Consider the following 14,512-nt stretch of genomic DNA (forward strand, 5'->3'; position numbering starts at 1 on the left):
GTGGGAAACCTATTGATTTGCATATTAAAGTTGATTTTGGAATGTCTGTGTTGTTAATATTAGTTCTTTCTCTTTTCAGGAGAAGCACCTGCTGCAGAAGTCTCATCTTTTGTGATCCTGTCTGCATGCAGTTTACTGGTATTAATAGTATTAATTGCAAACTGTGTCTCCTGCTGTAAGGACCCGGAAATAGACTTCAAGGTGAGTGCAGGTGATGGAAACACTTCAGATCATCCTCTGTTACATTTAACAATAGGTGGGCTATGTATCACAGTCCCTCAGGAACAGGGGTGGGCAGAATTTTTCTGTAAGGGCCCAACAGTAAATATATTAAGCCATTGTAAATAGTTGATACTGTGGGCTGGAAGGTCTCTGTCATGGCTACTCAGCCTCAACTCCACCATTGTGGTGCTCCCTCAACATGGACATGAGACATGAAACCAAATGGTTGTGGCCGTGTACCAGTAAAACTTTATTTACAGAATTAAGTGGTTCAGATTCGGCCCACCAGCTGTAGTTTGCTGACCCTGCTTTAAAGTATCAGCAACAATAACCACCTGCCTATTTTAATTTTCACTAAGTGAAGAATAAAGGATGATTGAATTCACTTGCTGTAAGGCCTATAAGGAAGAGCAGGCTGATCCCCCACCACCCCCACCCCAACTTTGTATGCTGGTGAATTGTGGTTGTTAAGATTACTGAGGCCAAGGGAACCACCAATATGTTTTGTGTATGAGAAAGATCATCTCTTGTTGTACCTGAACCCTTGAGTTCTCTGAGGGGGAGAAAGAATGGTACCAGTTGTAAATTCTGGTAGGGCTGGGGGGGAGGGGCCTAGTGTTGTAGCCACAGAAGGGTGGAATCTGCTGGAAACCAGCTGGGATATCCTACTCAAGAACTTAGCATATGTCTGATGTTGTGCAGTAGGGCTCAGTGAATAGTTGTTAAAGAGGAATACTTGAAGAAAAAGAAGGAATGCATGTGGAGAAAATGATCCTTAATGTTGAGCCCTGCTAGTTGTCCTAGGGTTGTCAGGGGGGCCCTGAGGGCCTTTGGTTCAAACTGGGGGGTGGAGGAAGCTGTCTTGTAGCTAAAACCCTCTTTTTAGTGGACACATGAACATTATTTCTAGGGTCTCACAACCTGTTTGTGTTTTCTCTGCCTTGAGTCTGGAGGCAGCTCCAAGAGGTAAGGAGATGTGTTGTCCTTTTGGCTCTATGCTAACACACATGGGAGAATGAAAACAGAGGAAGGCCAAAGGAAAAGACTTACTAGTACAGGACGTTTTCCTTAGAAGATTCTACCCTAAACAGACGGGTAGGGCTTTATTCACAATATCAGCTCCCAGGCCCTGAAATCACTACAGACACTTCTGTGGGAAGTTAATGACTGTACCACCATGGGGGCACAGTGGTAGGCAGAGAATCTCTTTCCCTTGACCCTCAGTCTTGCTGAGGGACTGTGTACAGACACCTTGTCTTTTGGGGACAAAGATAAAGTCTGAACGGTGCTGCTGAAACAGAAATCCAGGCTCTCTCACAGGTCATGATGCGTCATTCTTGCCTTAGATTATTCTGACCTGACTGGGTCTCGGTATTGACCAAGGGAGTTCATGGTGATGTCGATTCTGGGAGTCTGTGTTTCTCTCAGGCTTACCCACATGGTTCTGGCACATATGGCCCCAGGACCACATTGTATAGAGGATCTTTTCCAGCTGTGTAAGACATGACTGAAGGTGAGTGTCCATTCCTTTAGTTTTAGTGTCAGAGACCTCCATCCCTTGGAAATCATGTTCCAGACTAGGAAGCTGCTGCCTAGCAAAAGAAGCAACTTGCCCCCCAAGTATCTAGGCAGCGGCTGGTATAACTAAAAAAGCGACCCAGTCTTCTCCCTAGCCCCATGTTTATTATTAGGCTGATTTACCTCTTTGAATCTTTAGAATCATTGGTTGCTAGAGTTTTGAGTGATACTGCTTTTAAGGTAGGAGTGATGGATAAAGTCTTTTTTTTTTTTTTTTTTTTTAAGATTTATTTTAGAGAAAGAGACAGGGAAGGAGAGAGTGAGTGGGAGGGGCAAAGAAAGAGGGAGAGAGAAACCCAAGCAGACTCCCTGCTCAGCATGGAGCCTAACTTGGGGGTCAATCTCATGACCCCAGAGCGATGACCTGAGCTGAAACCAAGAGATGCTCAACCAACCCAGGCCCCCCCAAATCTTTTTTAATGAGAGAAGCTTTAGGCATATCCAAAGAGGAATTGAGCAAAGCTCTTCCATTCAGAGGTGCCTCATGGATTGAACTTACGGCACCTCATTGGTCCCTCCCCACCCCATTACAAATAGCAGTAAATGTCATAATTCATTTGACAATGTAGGTGACATGTATTAGAATGAGAGAACATACATGTTAGAGAAGTCTACCTTCTGGTTTTTCCCTTGTAGGGAGGGTGGGGAATGGCAAGGAGAAGTGGTAGAGAAGGAAAATGAAAAGGAGGATATTCTTTTTTTTTTTTTAAGATTTTATTTATTTATTCATGAGAGACACACAGAGAGAAAGAGGCAGAGACACAGGCAGAGGGAGAAGCAGGCTCCATGGAGGGAGCCTGACACGGGACTCGATTCGGGGTCTCCAGGATCACTCCCTGGGCTGGAGGCGGCGCTAAACCGCTGAGCCACCCGGGCTGCCCGAAAAGGATATTCTGTAGAGGAATGGAAAACAGTCTTGTTCACTGATCTATTCTCGGCTTCCGTTATGGTGCCTGGTGGGGTAATGCTCATTAATTATCTGAGAAAATGAATGACCTTGATCATTCTCTGTATGAATGTTAAATGAACACAGGTACCAAGGGAGACCCAGCTCACTAGAATGATGATAGCAGGAGTCATGGTAGCTTTCTGCTGAACAGAGTCACTGAAAAGATCTCTGTAGCTTTACAGACACAGCATTGGTTTTAAAGTTGCCATCTTCAGAAAACCAGACATTCTGAGTGTGTCAGTAGTACCAACATGCTACACAGCTTCATCCTCACCTTCTTTAGACACTGATGATTTTTCTACCTAGTTCAGTAACTTTTCCATTATTACTTTCCCAGGAAAATAAGACTTCCTTGAAAGTATCTTTTCAAAAAAAAAAAGAAAGAAAGAAAGTATCTTATCTGAGGTCTTTGAACTGTCCTTATCTTGATTGAAATCTTGTTGCAATTAGAAAAGTGTATATAGTTTTAAAATAAAATGAATCCAGGGATCCCTGGGTGGCGCAGAGGTTTGGCGCCTGCCTTTGGCCCAGGGCGCGATCCTGGAGACCAGGGATCGAATCCCACGTCGGGCTCCCGGTGCATGGAGCCTTCTTCTCCCTCTGCCTGTGTCTTTGCCTCTCTCTCTCTCTCTGTGTGTGACTATCATGAATAAATAAAAATTTAAAAAAAATGAATCTGTTTTGATTCAATATGTTAAAAGATTTGTGAAAGTGAATAATAAAGAAGAAAAGAGTAGCTGAAGCTCTAATAACTGAAAATTTCCAACCTAGACAAATATTTCCACTTGATGGTCTATGATCATTTTAGAAAACGTTGCACTTAAGTCCAAGCTGTCAGTTGAAAAAGTTGCATAAAGTATGGATAATTTATTTTCAAACCATATCAATTCTGCTATTTCACATTGGAGAACACAATTATGTATGCTTTTTACTTAAGTAGGTACAAATTGGAAAAATTAAGGCCATGTATTTCAGATGAGTGAGTAAATGCTCATGTCCCAGACGTTTGTTAGCATATGTTTTTAATATGCTGGTTCATATCAAGTATGACATTGCTCCTCTTTTATTTTAGGAATTTGAAGATAATTTTGATGATGAAATAGATTTCACACCACCAGCAGAAGATACTCCCTCTGTTCAGTCACCGGCAGAAGTTTTCACACTTTCAGTACCAAATATCTCACTACCAGCTCCGGCCCAGCTCCAGCCTTCTGTAGGTAAGGTCCTATGTCCCAGTGTCATGTTTTCATGAATCATTTCTCAGAGGTGAGAGTGGGAACCTTGATGCTAATCATAAAATACTTGGATTGCCTGTCTGGTCTGCTTGCTTAGTTCTCTCCTTTCTGCTCCCTGGGGAAGCTAAATTATAGAGGCCTGGTCATTGCATGCCTGCAGAAGCGTAGTCCTTTCCTTTTGGACCCTGGTCTGGTATCAGAATAAACTGGTCTCCTCTGTTCATTGAAATGGAGCTCACACAGAGCTCCTGGCCTTTACTTGGGTAGTTCTAGACACTGCTCATCTTGCTGAGTAGGACACTGCTATCTTTCCCAGGATGTCCTGTGTTTGAGGAGGAACAGTATATTTGAATATATTAGTTGAATGGACTTTTCATCCTGAGATAGAGGTTTGATTAGATGTTGATGGATTTCTTGTTATAAAATAGAATATGACTGGCAGTTCAAGAATCAGGGATTTTTGAGACTACTAAGAGAAGGCTGTTGTATCTGTGCACAGGGCCATTCCTGCCTCTTGTGGTTCTGTGCATGGTGGTGTAGGTTTAGGGTAGTGTAAACCTAGAAGATGGCACTAAAAGAAATGCAGTATATGTGACTTAAAAAGTAAGATAAAACATGACACAGCTGGGGTGCATTTCCTATAAAATATTTGGACATATAGGTATATATTTTAATTTGTAGGTTTTGCAACATTAAAAACTAACATGTAGTATTTACCTTTCATTTTTGTAAATAACAATACCCTTACTTCAACCAAAATAGTGAAAATTAAAAAAAATTTTTTTTAAGATTTTTAAATTTATTTATTCATGAGCAACACACAGAGAGAGGCAGAGACATAGGCAGAGGAAGAAGCAGGCTCCCTGTGGGGAGCTTGGTGCAGGACTCAACCCCAGGACCCTGGGATCACAACCTGAGCCAAAGGCAGATGCTCAACCACCGAACCACCCAGGCGCACAAAAGAGTGAAATTTGACAGGAGTCTTAACATACCTTTGGGATCACCTAAGTAACCTAAGTATACTTCTCTCTAAATGGAAATATTTTCTCTTCTTTTTGCTTTCTTAATAATAGGCTTTCCTTTATACTTAAGAGAGGCCCTGAGAGAATTCTCTTAGGGCTTTTGCCATCTTGGAGTCTTAATACCCATGAATTAATTTCAAGTGATAGAATCCTAACTCAGATCAGCATACACAGAAAAGGGACCTTTTTTGACACTTGGAACCAGGCAATGGAAAGAGTAGGGGTTAGGCAGACCTTAGAAACCTCTGGAACTGGGAACCTGGTCACCATCATGCTTTTCGTTCACTCTTCATCTCTCTCCTCTTTGTCAGTCGGCTTGAATCCTGCACACCAGCTCCTTTCCTCAGCTTGGAGCATGGCTGCTGCCTACCCTGCTTCTCTCTCTTTTGACTAGAAAGAAAGCCCTCAGAGAGCCATTCTGGTTGGCTTCCCCCAGTCTGATAGTGCTGACCCCTCACTGTGGGCAGGAAGGCTCAAGAGGGAAGGGCCAGGCAGCTTCTATCCAAGGCATAGTGGAGAGGGATTGGAGTGCAATCATGGGCACAACAGAAATGGTAGTGACCTGGAAAGCCATTCTCATTATGTTCATATACCTTTCTGTGTTTCTAGAGCCCTCTGTTCTAAATCCCTTCTTAATAGGAAGAAATGCTTTTCAATTTCTCTGCATTGAATAGTCCCAGAATATTTTTATGATCTTGGGATGTAAGAAGGCTTTCCAAGCTTGACACCAAATGCAGAAACCATGAAGGAAAATATTGGTGAATTTGATTCATAAAATGAAATACTCTGTATGGGAAAAGACATCATAACCAAATTTGACCAAGTAGCAAAAAAATTGTTAACTACAAAAAAATGTCTAAAAACATCCCATGTTATTAATATATATTAAGATTACAAATAAATGTATAGGAAGAACAATATTAAATTAAATTAAATTTTATTTAATAGGAAAGGATAAGTCAAGGATGTGAAAGGAGAAACTCATGAAAAGAAATTCAAATGGCCAATAAAAAAAATCGGAATTTCACTGTCAATTAAAGAAATAAGATGATAACAGCTAAAGAAAGATGAGAAGAAAAGCCCCTGGGTGGTGATGGGTGAAGGGCATGTGTGGGAAGCCGGCACTTGGACAGTCAGTCGCCCTTACCAGGGCTGTCAGTTGGTGGAGATGCTCTTTCCCAAGGGTATTCTGACAGTATGCATCCAAACGTAAAATGTGTTTACCCTTGATCCAGCAGTTCCACTTTCAGTAGTTTATTTATGTCAGTATGCAAATAAATATCTACAAAGGAATTTATTGCAGGGTCAGTGAAATATCTGACAGGACATATCTTGTTAAATTATGGTAAGCCCATACAATGGAGCATTATGTTGTCCTGTAAAAGGATGAATGGTTTTTGTGATACATTAAGTGGAAAAAGTTTCTTCTAGATTTGCTTTTGCTTCTCTTTCTCCCTCTGCCTGTGTCTCTGCCTCTCTCTCTCTCTCTCTGTGTGTGTCTCTCATGAATAAATAAATAAAATCTTAAAAAAAATAATCTTCTGCCTATGTTGGTTTGCACACTGATGTTGGGCTGGCATAATAAATTTTTATTTATTTATTTTATTTATTTATTTATTTTAATTTTTATTTATTTATGATAGTCACACACAGAGAGAGAGAGAGGCAGAGACACAGGCAGAGGGAGAAGCAGGCTCCATGCACCGGGAGCCCGACGTGGGATTCGATCCCGGGTCTCCAGGATCGCGCCCTGGGCCAAAGGCAGGCGCCAAACCTCTGCGCCACCCAGGGATCCCATAATAAATTTTTAAAAGTGGTCAAAGAGTACACGTGTTTTATAATCTGGGGGGATATTGCCAGCTTACCCCCCACAAGGAATTGTGCTAATTTATGTTCCTGCTATTTGGGTGTCAAATATTATATGCTATTACTATTGAAGCTAAGTTGGTATCAGTTCAAATTAGATTCTTATAAATTTAGGATGATAACTGTAATCTCCATGGTAACTACTAAGAAAATAACTAGTAAAAATGGAAACAGAAAATGAAGAAATCAAAATGTGCACTAAAAAAATTAGTCAAATATACATGAAAAAAGAATTTTTTGATAAGTTTTCTGATTTTAATATAGCCAAATTTAACAGCCTCTTAAGCTAGAAATTTTGCAGTCTCTCTCTCTCTCTCTCTTAATTTTTTAAAATTAATATTTTTAGAGTTAGAGCTTTTTATGTCTTTAGAAATCCTTTCCTATTCCGTGGTCAAAATGATACTTAACTACTTTTTTTCTCTACAGTGTTTTAAGGTTTCACCTTGACATATTACTTTAAATCCATAACCCAGGGGCTGCCCGGGTGGCTTGGCGGTTTAGTGCTGCCTTCGGCCCAGATTGTGATCCTGGAGGCCTGGGATCTAGTCCCATGTCAGGCTCCCTGCATGGAGCCTGCTTCTCCCTCTGCCTCTCTCTCTCTCTCTCTCTCTGTATCTCTCATGAATAAATAAATAAAATCTTTTTAAAAAGAAAATAAATAAATCCATAACCCATTCTGAGTTGATTTTTCAGCATGCTGTTAAGGAACGAATGAGTCTTTTTTGGTAGATTACTGTGTTTTTCTTTAAAATGTTTTAAAAAGATTTTATTTATTCATGAGAGACAGAGAGAGAGGCAGAGACATAGGCAGAAGGAGAAGCAGGCTCCTTGCAAGGAGCCCGATGCGGGACTCAGTCCCTGGACCCAGGATCATGCCCTGAGCCAAAGACAGACACTCAACCGCTGAGCCACCCAGTTGTCCCATTGCTGTGTTTTTCTGAGCTTTCGTCATTGATTGGTCCTTCAGTTCCTCTCTGCTTTTTAGTTCCATATGTGTATGGGTCTGTTGTAGGCTTTCTATTCTATTTCAGTAATTTGCTAATTCTTTGTTGCAGTACCGTAGTGTCTTAATGATTTAATAGCTTCATAATAATGATGTGATTTGCAAGTTTTTCTCCCATCCTGTAGGTTGTCTTTTCACTCTTTTGTTGGTGTCCTTTCATATGCACGGTTTTAAATTTTGATGAAGTCTAATTTATTTTTTTCTTTAGTTGCTTGTGCTTTTATTTTTTTATTTATTTTTTAATTTTTAATTTATTTATGATAGTCACACAGAGAGAGAGAGAGAGACAGAGACACAGGCAGAGGGAGAAGCAGGCTCCATGCACCGGGAGCCCGATGTGGGATTCGATCCCGGGTCTCCCGGATTGCGCCCTGGGCCAAAGGCAGGCGCCAAACCACTGCGCCACCCAGGGATCCCTGCTTGTGCTTTTAGTGTCATACTTAAGAAGCCTTTCTTGAACTCAAGGTCATGAAGATTTACACCAGTGGTGTCCTCTTTGACTTTTATAGTTTTAACTTTGAAATTTGGGTCTTTAACCCATTAATATTTATATATGATATGAGTAAGTTTCCAGGTTCATTCTCTTACAGGTGGTTAGCTAGTTGCCCCAACAACAATTTTTGAAGAGACCCTTTCTTCCTCTATTGAATTGTCTTGGCACCTTGTTGAAAATCAGCTGACCGTATTTGTTGATGTTTATTTCAGACTCAGTTGATTTGTATATCTAGCTTTATGCCAATATCACAGTGTTTTGATTATTATAGCTTTGTTTTAAGTTTTGGGATTGAGTAGTTTATGAGTCTTACAACTTTGTTTTGTTTTGCAAGAATGTTTTGGCTATTCAACGTCCCTTGAAATTCCATATGAATTTTATTTTAATTAATTTTTAAAAGATTTTATCTATCCATTGGATAGAGAGAACACAAGCAGGCGGGGCTTAATCCCAAGACCCCAGAACCAAGACCTGAGCCAAAGGCAGATGCCTAACTGACTGAGCTGCCCCCCATATGAATTTTAGGATCAGTTTTTCCATTTCTGCAAAATAGGCCATTGGGATTTGTTGGTGTACCATTTTGATTCTTATTCCATTTTATTTATTTTTTAGATATTTCCTTCAGATCACAATTATCTTAAATTTATAATAGTTGTGTTTCAGTTGATACCAACTTAGCTTCAGTACCATATAAAAACTCTGCAATTCAGTCCCATCCTTTTATGTTATCACAAATTACATCTTCATACCTTGTATGTTTCTTAACATAGATGTCTAATATTTTATATGTTTGTCTTTTAAATCATGTAGGAAATAAAAAGAGGAGCTACACACCAAAAATACAATAATGCTGGGGCAGCCCAGGTGGCTTAGCAGTTTAGCGCCGCCTTCAGCCCAGGGCCTAATCCTGGAGACCTGGGATCGAGTCCCACATCAGGCTCCTTGCATGGAGCCTGCTTCTCCCTCTGCCTGTGTCTCTGCCTCTCTCTCTCTCTCTCTCTCTCTCTGTGTCTCATGAATAAATAAGTAAAATCTTTTTTTTAAGATCTTATTTATTCATGAGAGACAGAGAGGCAGAGACCTAGGCAGAGGGAGAAGCAGGCTCTATGCAGGGAGCCCGACGTGGGACTCGATCCCAGGACTCCAGGATCATGCCCCAAGCTGAAGGCAGATGCCCAACCGCTGAGCCACCCAGGCGTCCCTATAAATAAAACCTTTAAAAACAAAAACAAAAACAAAAAAAACCCCCAAAAATACAATAATTGGCTTTTATATTTACCTATGTAGTTATGTTTACCTGTCATCTTTGTATGGCTTCCAGTTGCTGTTTAGTGTCCTTTTATTTTGGCCTGAAGGACTTCCTTTAACATTTATTGTAGGGTAGGTATCATGACAGCAATCTCCTTAAACTTGTGTTTATCTGGAGGTGTCTTAATTTCTCCTTCATTCTTGGAAAACAGTTTTGCCAGGTATAGAACTCTTGGTTGACAGTTCTTCAGCACTTTACATGTGCCATCCCACTTCTTTTGGCCTCTGGTTTCTGGTGAGAAATCATTTGTTAATCTTATCAAAGATCTCTTGTATGTGATGAGCAGTTCCCTTTTGCTATTTTCTAGATTATTCATCTTTAGTTTTTGACAGTTACAATGCGTTTCAGCAATGGGTTTCTTTGAAATTATGTTACTTGGACTTTGTTGAACTTTTTGGATGTATTGATTCATACCTTTTATCAGATTGAGACTTTTTTTTACCATTGTATCTTCAAATATTCTTTCTGCCCCCCTTTTCTCCCCTTTTCTGGGATTCTCATGTGTATGTTGGTCTCCTTGGTGGTGTCCCTAGAAGTCCTTTAGCCTTTATCTATTGATTTTTTTTCATTCTTTTTCTTCTGCTCAGCCTGGATAATTGTATTTGAACTCTCTTCAAGGTCACTGCTGGTTCTGTCTGTTTCCTTCTGTGGTTGAACCCCTTTAGTGAATTTTTTCGTTTCAGTTATTGTACTTCTCAGCTCCAAATTTGCATTTGGCTTCTTTTACTAATTTGGATTTCTTTATTGATCTTCTCCACTTATTAGGACATCGTTCTGGTGTCCTTCAGTTCTTTGTCTGTGATTTCCTTTTGCTCTTTAAGCATGGTTAAGGCAATGGATTTATTTTTTTTTTTAAGATTTTATTTATTCATAGAGACAGAGAGAATGAGAGGCAGAGACACAGGCAGAGGGAGAAGCAGGCTCCATGCAGAGAGCATGACGTGGGACTTGATCCAGGGTCTCCAGGATCACGCCCCGGGCTGCAGGGGGCACTAAACCCCTGGGCCATACTTTCTTCTTTGTTTCATGTTTTGTACTTTTTTGTTGAAAATTGGACATTCTGAATAATATGGTGTACATAAGAGAAGAAAAAAACAAAAGAAATATTCTGTGGGTCTTTGCAGATTAGCTCAGTGTTGGGACACTTCTCACCCAGGCTCCTTAGAGCTCTGCCATAGTCCTCACCTCCTGCTTGTGCTGGGCATGAAGCCTAGCTAGAGGCGAAAGTTACATTCTTCTCAAGGCTTTTGTGAGTGTGTGTCCTTCCCTGAGCATGCAAGTGACTCTCAAGATTCCTCTTTTGCAATAGCTTTTCAGAGCTCCTGTTCACCTCCCAAATCTCACTCCCCGGCTTTTCCGTAAAGCTTTCAGCATTTCTACTCTTTGCCTCTGTACTTTTATTTTTTGTTCCAAATGGAAGTATCTTGTCCATTTGGCTTTCACTGTTTTTGAGGCATATGATATCCTGATAGAGTTCTGAGTTGGTGAAACCCAGGGAAGCCACTTGTGGCAGTCCTTCAGGGAAACTTGCATTAAAAGGGAACACAGTTCCTTGGGAATTCTAAGGTCCACTGTGCTCTGTCTGGAACCGAGACGCACACTGGAATGTGTGTCATCGTTAAGACTGCTGCTGCACTGGGGACTTGCGGGGGGGTGGTGGAGCTATGATAAAAGACACAAGATCTACCCTATTTCAGTGGCCTTTCTCCTGGTTTGATTGGTTGCTGTAAACCTTTGTCTTCCACAGTTCTGATAAGGCTGACACAGTTTTTGACAAGATTTTCACCCCTACCAGGAAACTAAGGACTAAGTAAAAGCCATTGGAATGGTGATTAGTGATTATAGTAGAGTGGTTAGATGAGAAGACAGTGCAAAGTATCAGGGTAAGAAATGCATTCAGAAAAACATTGTCAGTTTTAAAAACCAAAACCATTTCAGCAGTATTAGTTTGAAAGTGATGGTATATATATTTAATGAATATATTTTACTTTTATTAGCACAAGCTTTAAGTTTACATTGTTTATACTTTATATATTTAATATTTATTTCATTCCGGTTAAATGCCCATATTTTGTTTTTTGTTCCTTTCCCTACAGAAGGTTTGAAGTCTCAAGTTGCTCGCCACAGTCTAAACTATATACAGGAAATTGGAAATGGCTGGTTTGGAAAGGTAAAATGTTCACATTTACTTTTTATCCCCCTTCTAAACACAGTTACAGTGTTTAGAATTTAAAGCTAATTAAGAGTTGTATTGTAGGATATTTCACATTTTCTTTAGTTGCTCTGGTACTACTTGAATGTATTCCTTACGCCCTGAACCACACAGGAGTGTGAGCTTCAGTGTTTCTAAGTGTGTGCATTTTTCCAAGAAGGTCTTTTATTTATGTGTCAGATACTTTTCTAATTGCTGGCATAGAACAGTAAGAAGGGAAGAAAGACTGGAATTTTAGAAGCTAAATCCTCCTCAAGGTAAATTATTTGTTTTTTAATTTTTCTCCACTTCTCCCCCGTCTTCCTAATGATACTTAAACCACTTTAGAACCATAGATACACAGTATTATTATAATGAAAACCATGGCAAAGAACTGTTCTCTATTTCTCATAGCCTGTCAAGGGATATATAGTAGTAGTACTTTACTGAACACCTCTTTTGAGGTGTTCCGAAGGAATAATCTTATTATCATAGCTATTTTCTTGATGTAATTAGCAGTGAATTTGTGTAAAAGGTTCCTCACTTAGTGGCAATTGCATCAGAAGCAGGGTGGTCAAGACAAGAAGAGGTATTTGCTTGGTGATCGATCAGCCATCTTATGCCTCTTGTCTTTCCATTCAGAGTTGTCAGTTCTGTGTCTTTGACATTATCCAGCCTTTATTAGTTACCAAATCTTCTAAGCCATTTGGCAAAACCTTTTGTGTATCATACCTTGTTTTTGGTGCTCAAGGTACAATGTGGAGGAAGGCAGGTGAAGTGAAGTCCTGGCCTGTGTGTAGTGCTAGGAATGTGGCAGCAAACAAAAGAGGACCCTTGCCCTAACAAAGCTTAAATCTCTAGCTGTAGCGGGGTGTTGGCAAGTGTGGTGGCAGGTGATCAGACAGCAAACAGTCAGGAGTAGAAGATGGGCTCAGAGAGGTGTGGGAGAGCCAGGTGATGGGAGATGCATTTAGAGACTTTTACTCAGGGGGAGCTGGGAAAATACTTTGGTGTCTGAGAGAGGAGTACTGTAATCTGGCTTACCTTTGAAAGGGTCACTTGGGCAGTCATATTGTGGAAGACCAAGGGGAACCAGGGACATTGGGCCTAGATGATAGCATGGAGCAGTGAGAAGTGGTGTGAGCAACATGGATTTTCAAATAAGAGCCTGCAGGACTAGGGATGGATCAGTGGAGTCTGGAGGAGGGAGTCAAGGATGGCTGCTTATGGCCTGATCAGTGGAAAGAATGAATTGCTAGCAAGTGAAATGGCAAAGATTAAGGAGAAGCAGGCATGGAGGAAGAAGTCAGGAGTTCTCTTTTGGATAAGTTAGGTGGGATGGCTCTTAGGCATCCAGATGGAGGTTCCAAGTAAACAGTTGGAAGTATACACCTAGAGCTCAAGAGAGGTCCCAGGCCAGAGGTACATGTCTGGGCGAGCTCCATCTCTAGCTGGTATTTAGGGATGTGAGACTAGATGGAATCACCAAGATTGTGCACGTGAAGAATGGGGGTGGGGAGGGGTGCACATGGACAGAGCCCTGAGGATCTGCGGCAAGGAGAAATCAGCGCAGGTCAATGACAGAAGCTGGGGTGATCAGCCAGTGAGGAGGAAGAGGGTGCAGGAGAGCAGGGTATTCTGAGAGTTGGCAAAGGAGGAGTGCCAAGAAGAGGAATGGTAGTAAATGCAAACTAAGTAAAGACTGGGAGAGGTAGGGTATAGCACATGAGGGCCACAGTATTGTCCTAAGAGGCTGTAGAGGGGTCATGTGCTCACATGCAGTGGGCACAAGGGAGAAAGCAGAGATGGCACATTTACAAACCTTGCTGAGTCTTACTCTAAAAGGAAGCAGAGAAACGGAATACGAGCTGTTTGGGAACACCTAACAGCCAAGGAAAGATTTTTCTTTTTGCTTTGCCTTGCTTTTTATAGGATGTGCAACTATTTTAGCCTCTTTATATTAGAGTGGAGAAGCTGATAATGCAGGAGAGAGGAAAGGGGAGTACTGTAGGAGTTCTCTTAGAAAGGGAATAAAAACAGTGTGTATAGATACAGGTATAGGTGGATTTGGTGTTAAAAGGAGGAATTATTCAATGAATAGGCCAGTTGAAAGGGAGGAGTAAAAAGATGGGTTGGGAGTTTGAATAGGAGAAGAACATGTGAGAGAGTCCTCTGGGAACTCTACCAACTAGGGAACATAGCAGGGGGTTGGGAATGCTGAAGACCCTCATGAATTTGAAATGAGACTAGTCATTGCGGTTGTGTTTTGTCTACTTTTGGTGTTGCCATAGGCAGGTAGTTGAATTTAAGCAGTGCTGGGGTTTGGCTAAGCCCATAGGGCTCTGTGAGAGGGGCAAAGGGGATGGTGATAGTAAAGGATTGTAGGGTCTAAGCTGCCAGGGAGGGGAGAGGGGCCAGCCCTGTGGTAGGGGCGGGATGGTGGAAGGAGGGTATCATGAATGGATCTGGAGGACAAGTTGTGCCCTTGTGGGATTAGACTGTTTAAGTGAGTGAGCTGGAAATTAAAGGACGGGTAGAGAAGGAGAAATCAAAGTTCAAGGTTTGGGACCATAATCCAGTTATTAACTAGGTCTAGACCCACAGGAGATTTTCCAAGATAGGGTCAGAGAAAAGATTGTTGGAA

At 41.1% G+C, this 14,512-nt stretch overlaps 1 protein-coding gene across 1 annotated transcript in view; it reads left to right on the forward strand.

Moving 5' to 3' along the window:
* LMTK2 (lemur tyrosine kinase 2) overlaps positions 1–14,512 on the forward strand; it is an 83,772-nt gene that overhangs the window by 24,081 nt on the left and 45,179 nt on the right. The window contains exons 2-4 of the mRNA XM_077907777.1: positions 80–201; positions 3,822–3,966; positions 11,774–11,847. Of these exons, the coding sequence (XP_077763903.1) occupies positions 80–201; positions 3,822–3,966; positions 11,774–11,847 (341 nt within the window). The remainder of the gene's footprint in view (positions 1–79; positions 202–3,821; positions 3,967–11,773; positions 11,848–14,512) is intronic.

This window comes from Canis aureus, chromosome 8 (genome assembly GCF_053574225.1).
Source record: "Canis aureus isolate CA01 chromosome 8, VMU_Caureus_v.1.0, whole genome shotgun sequence".
Taxonomy (NCBI): Eukaryota; Metazoa; Chordata; class Mammalia; order Carnivora; family Canidae; genus Canis; species Canis aureus.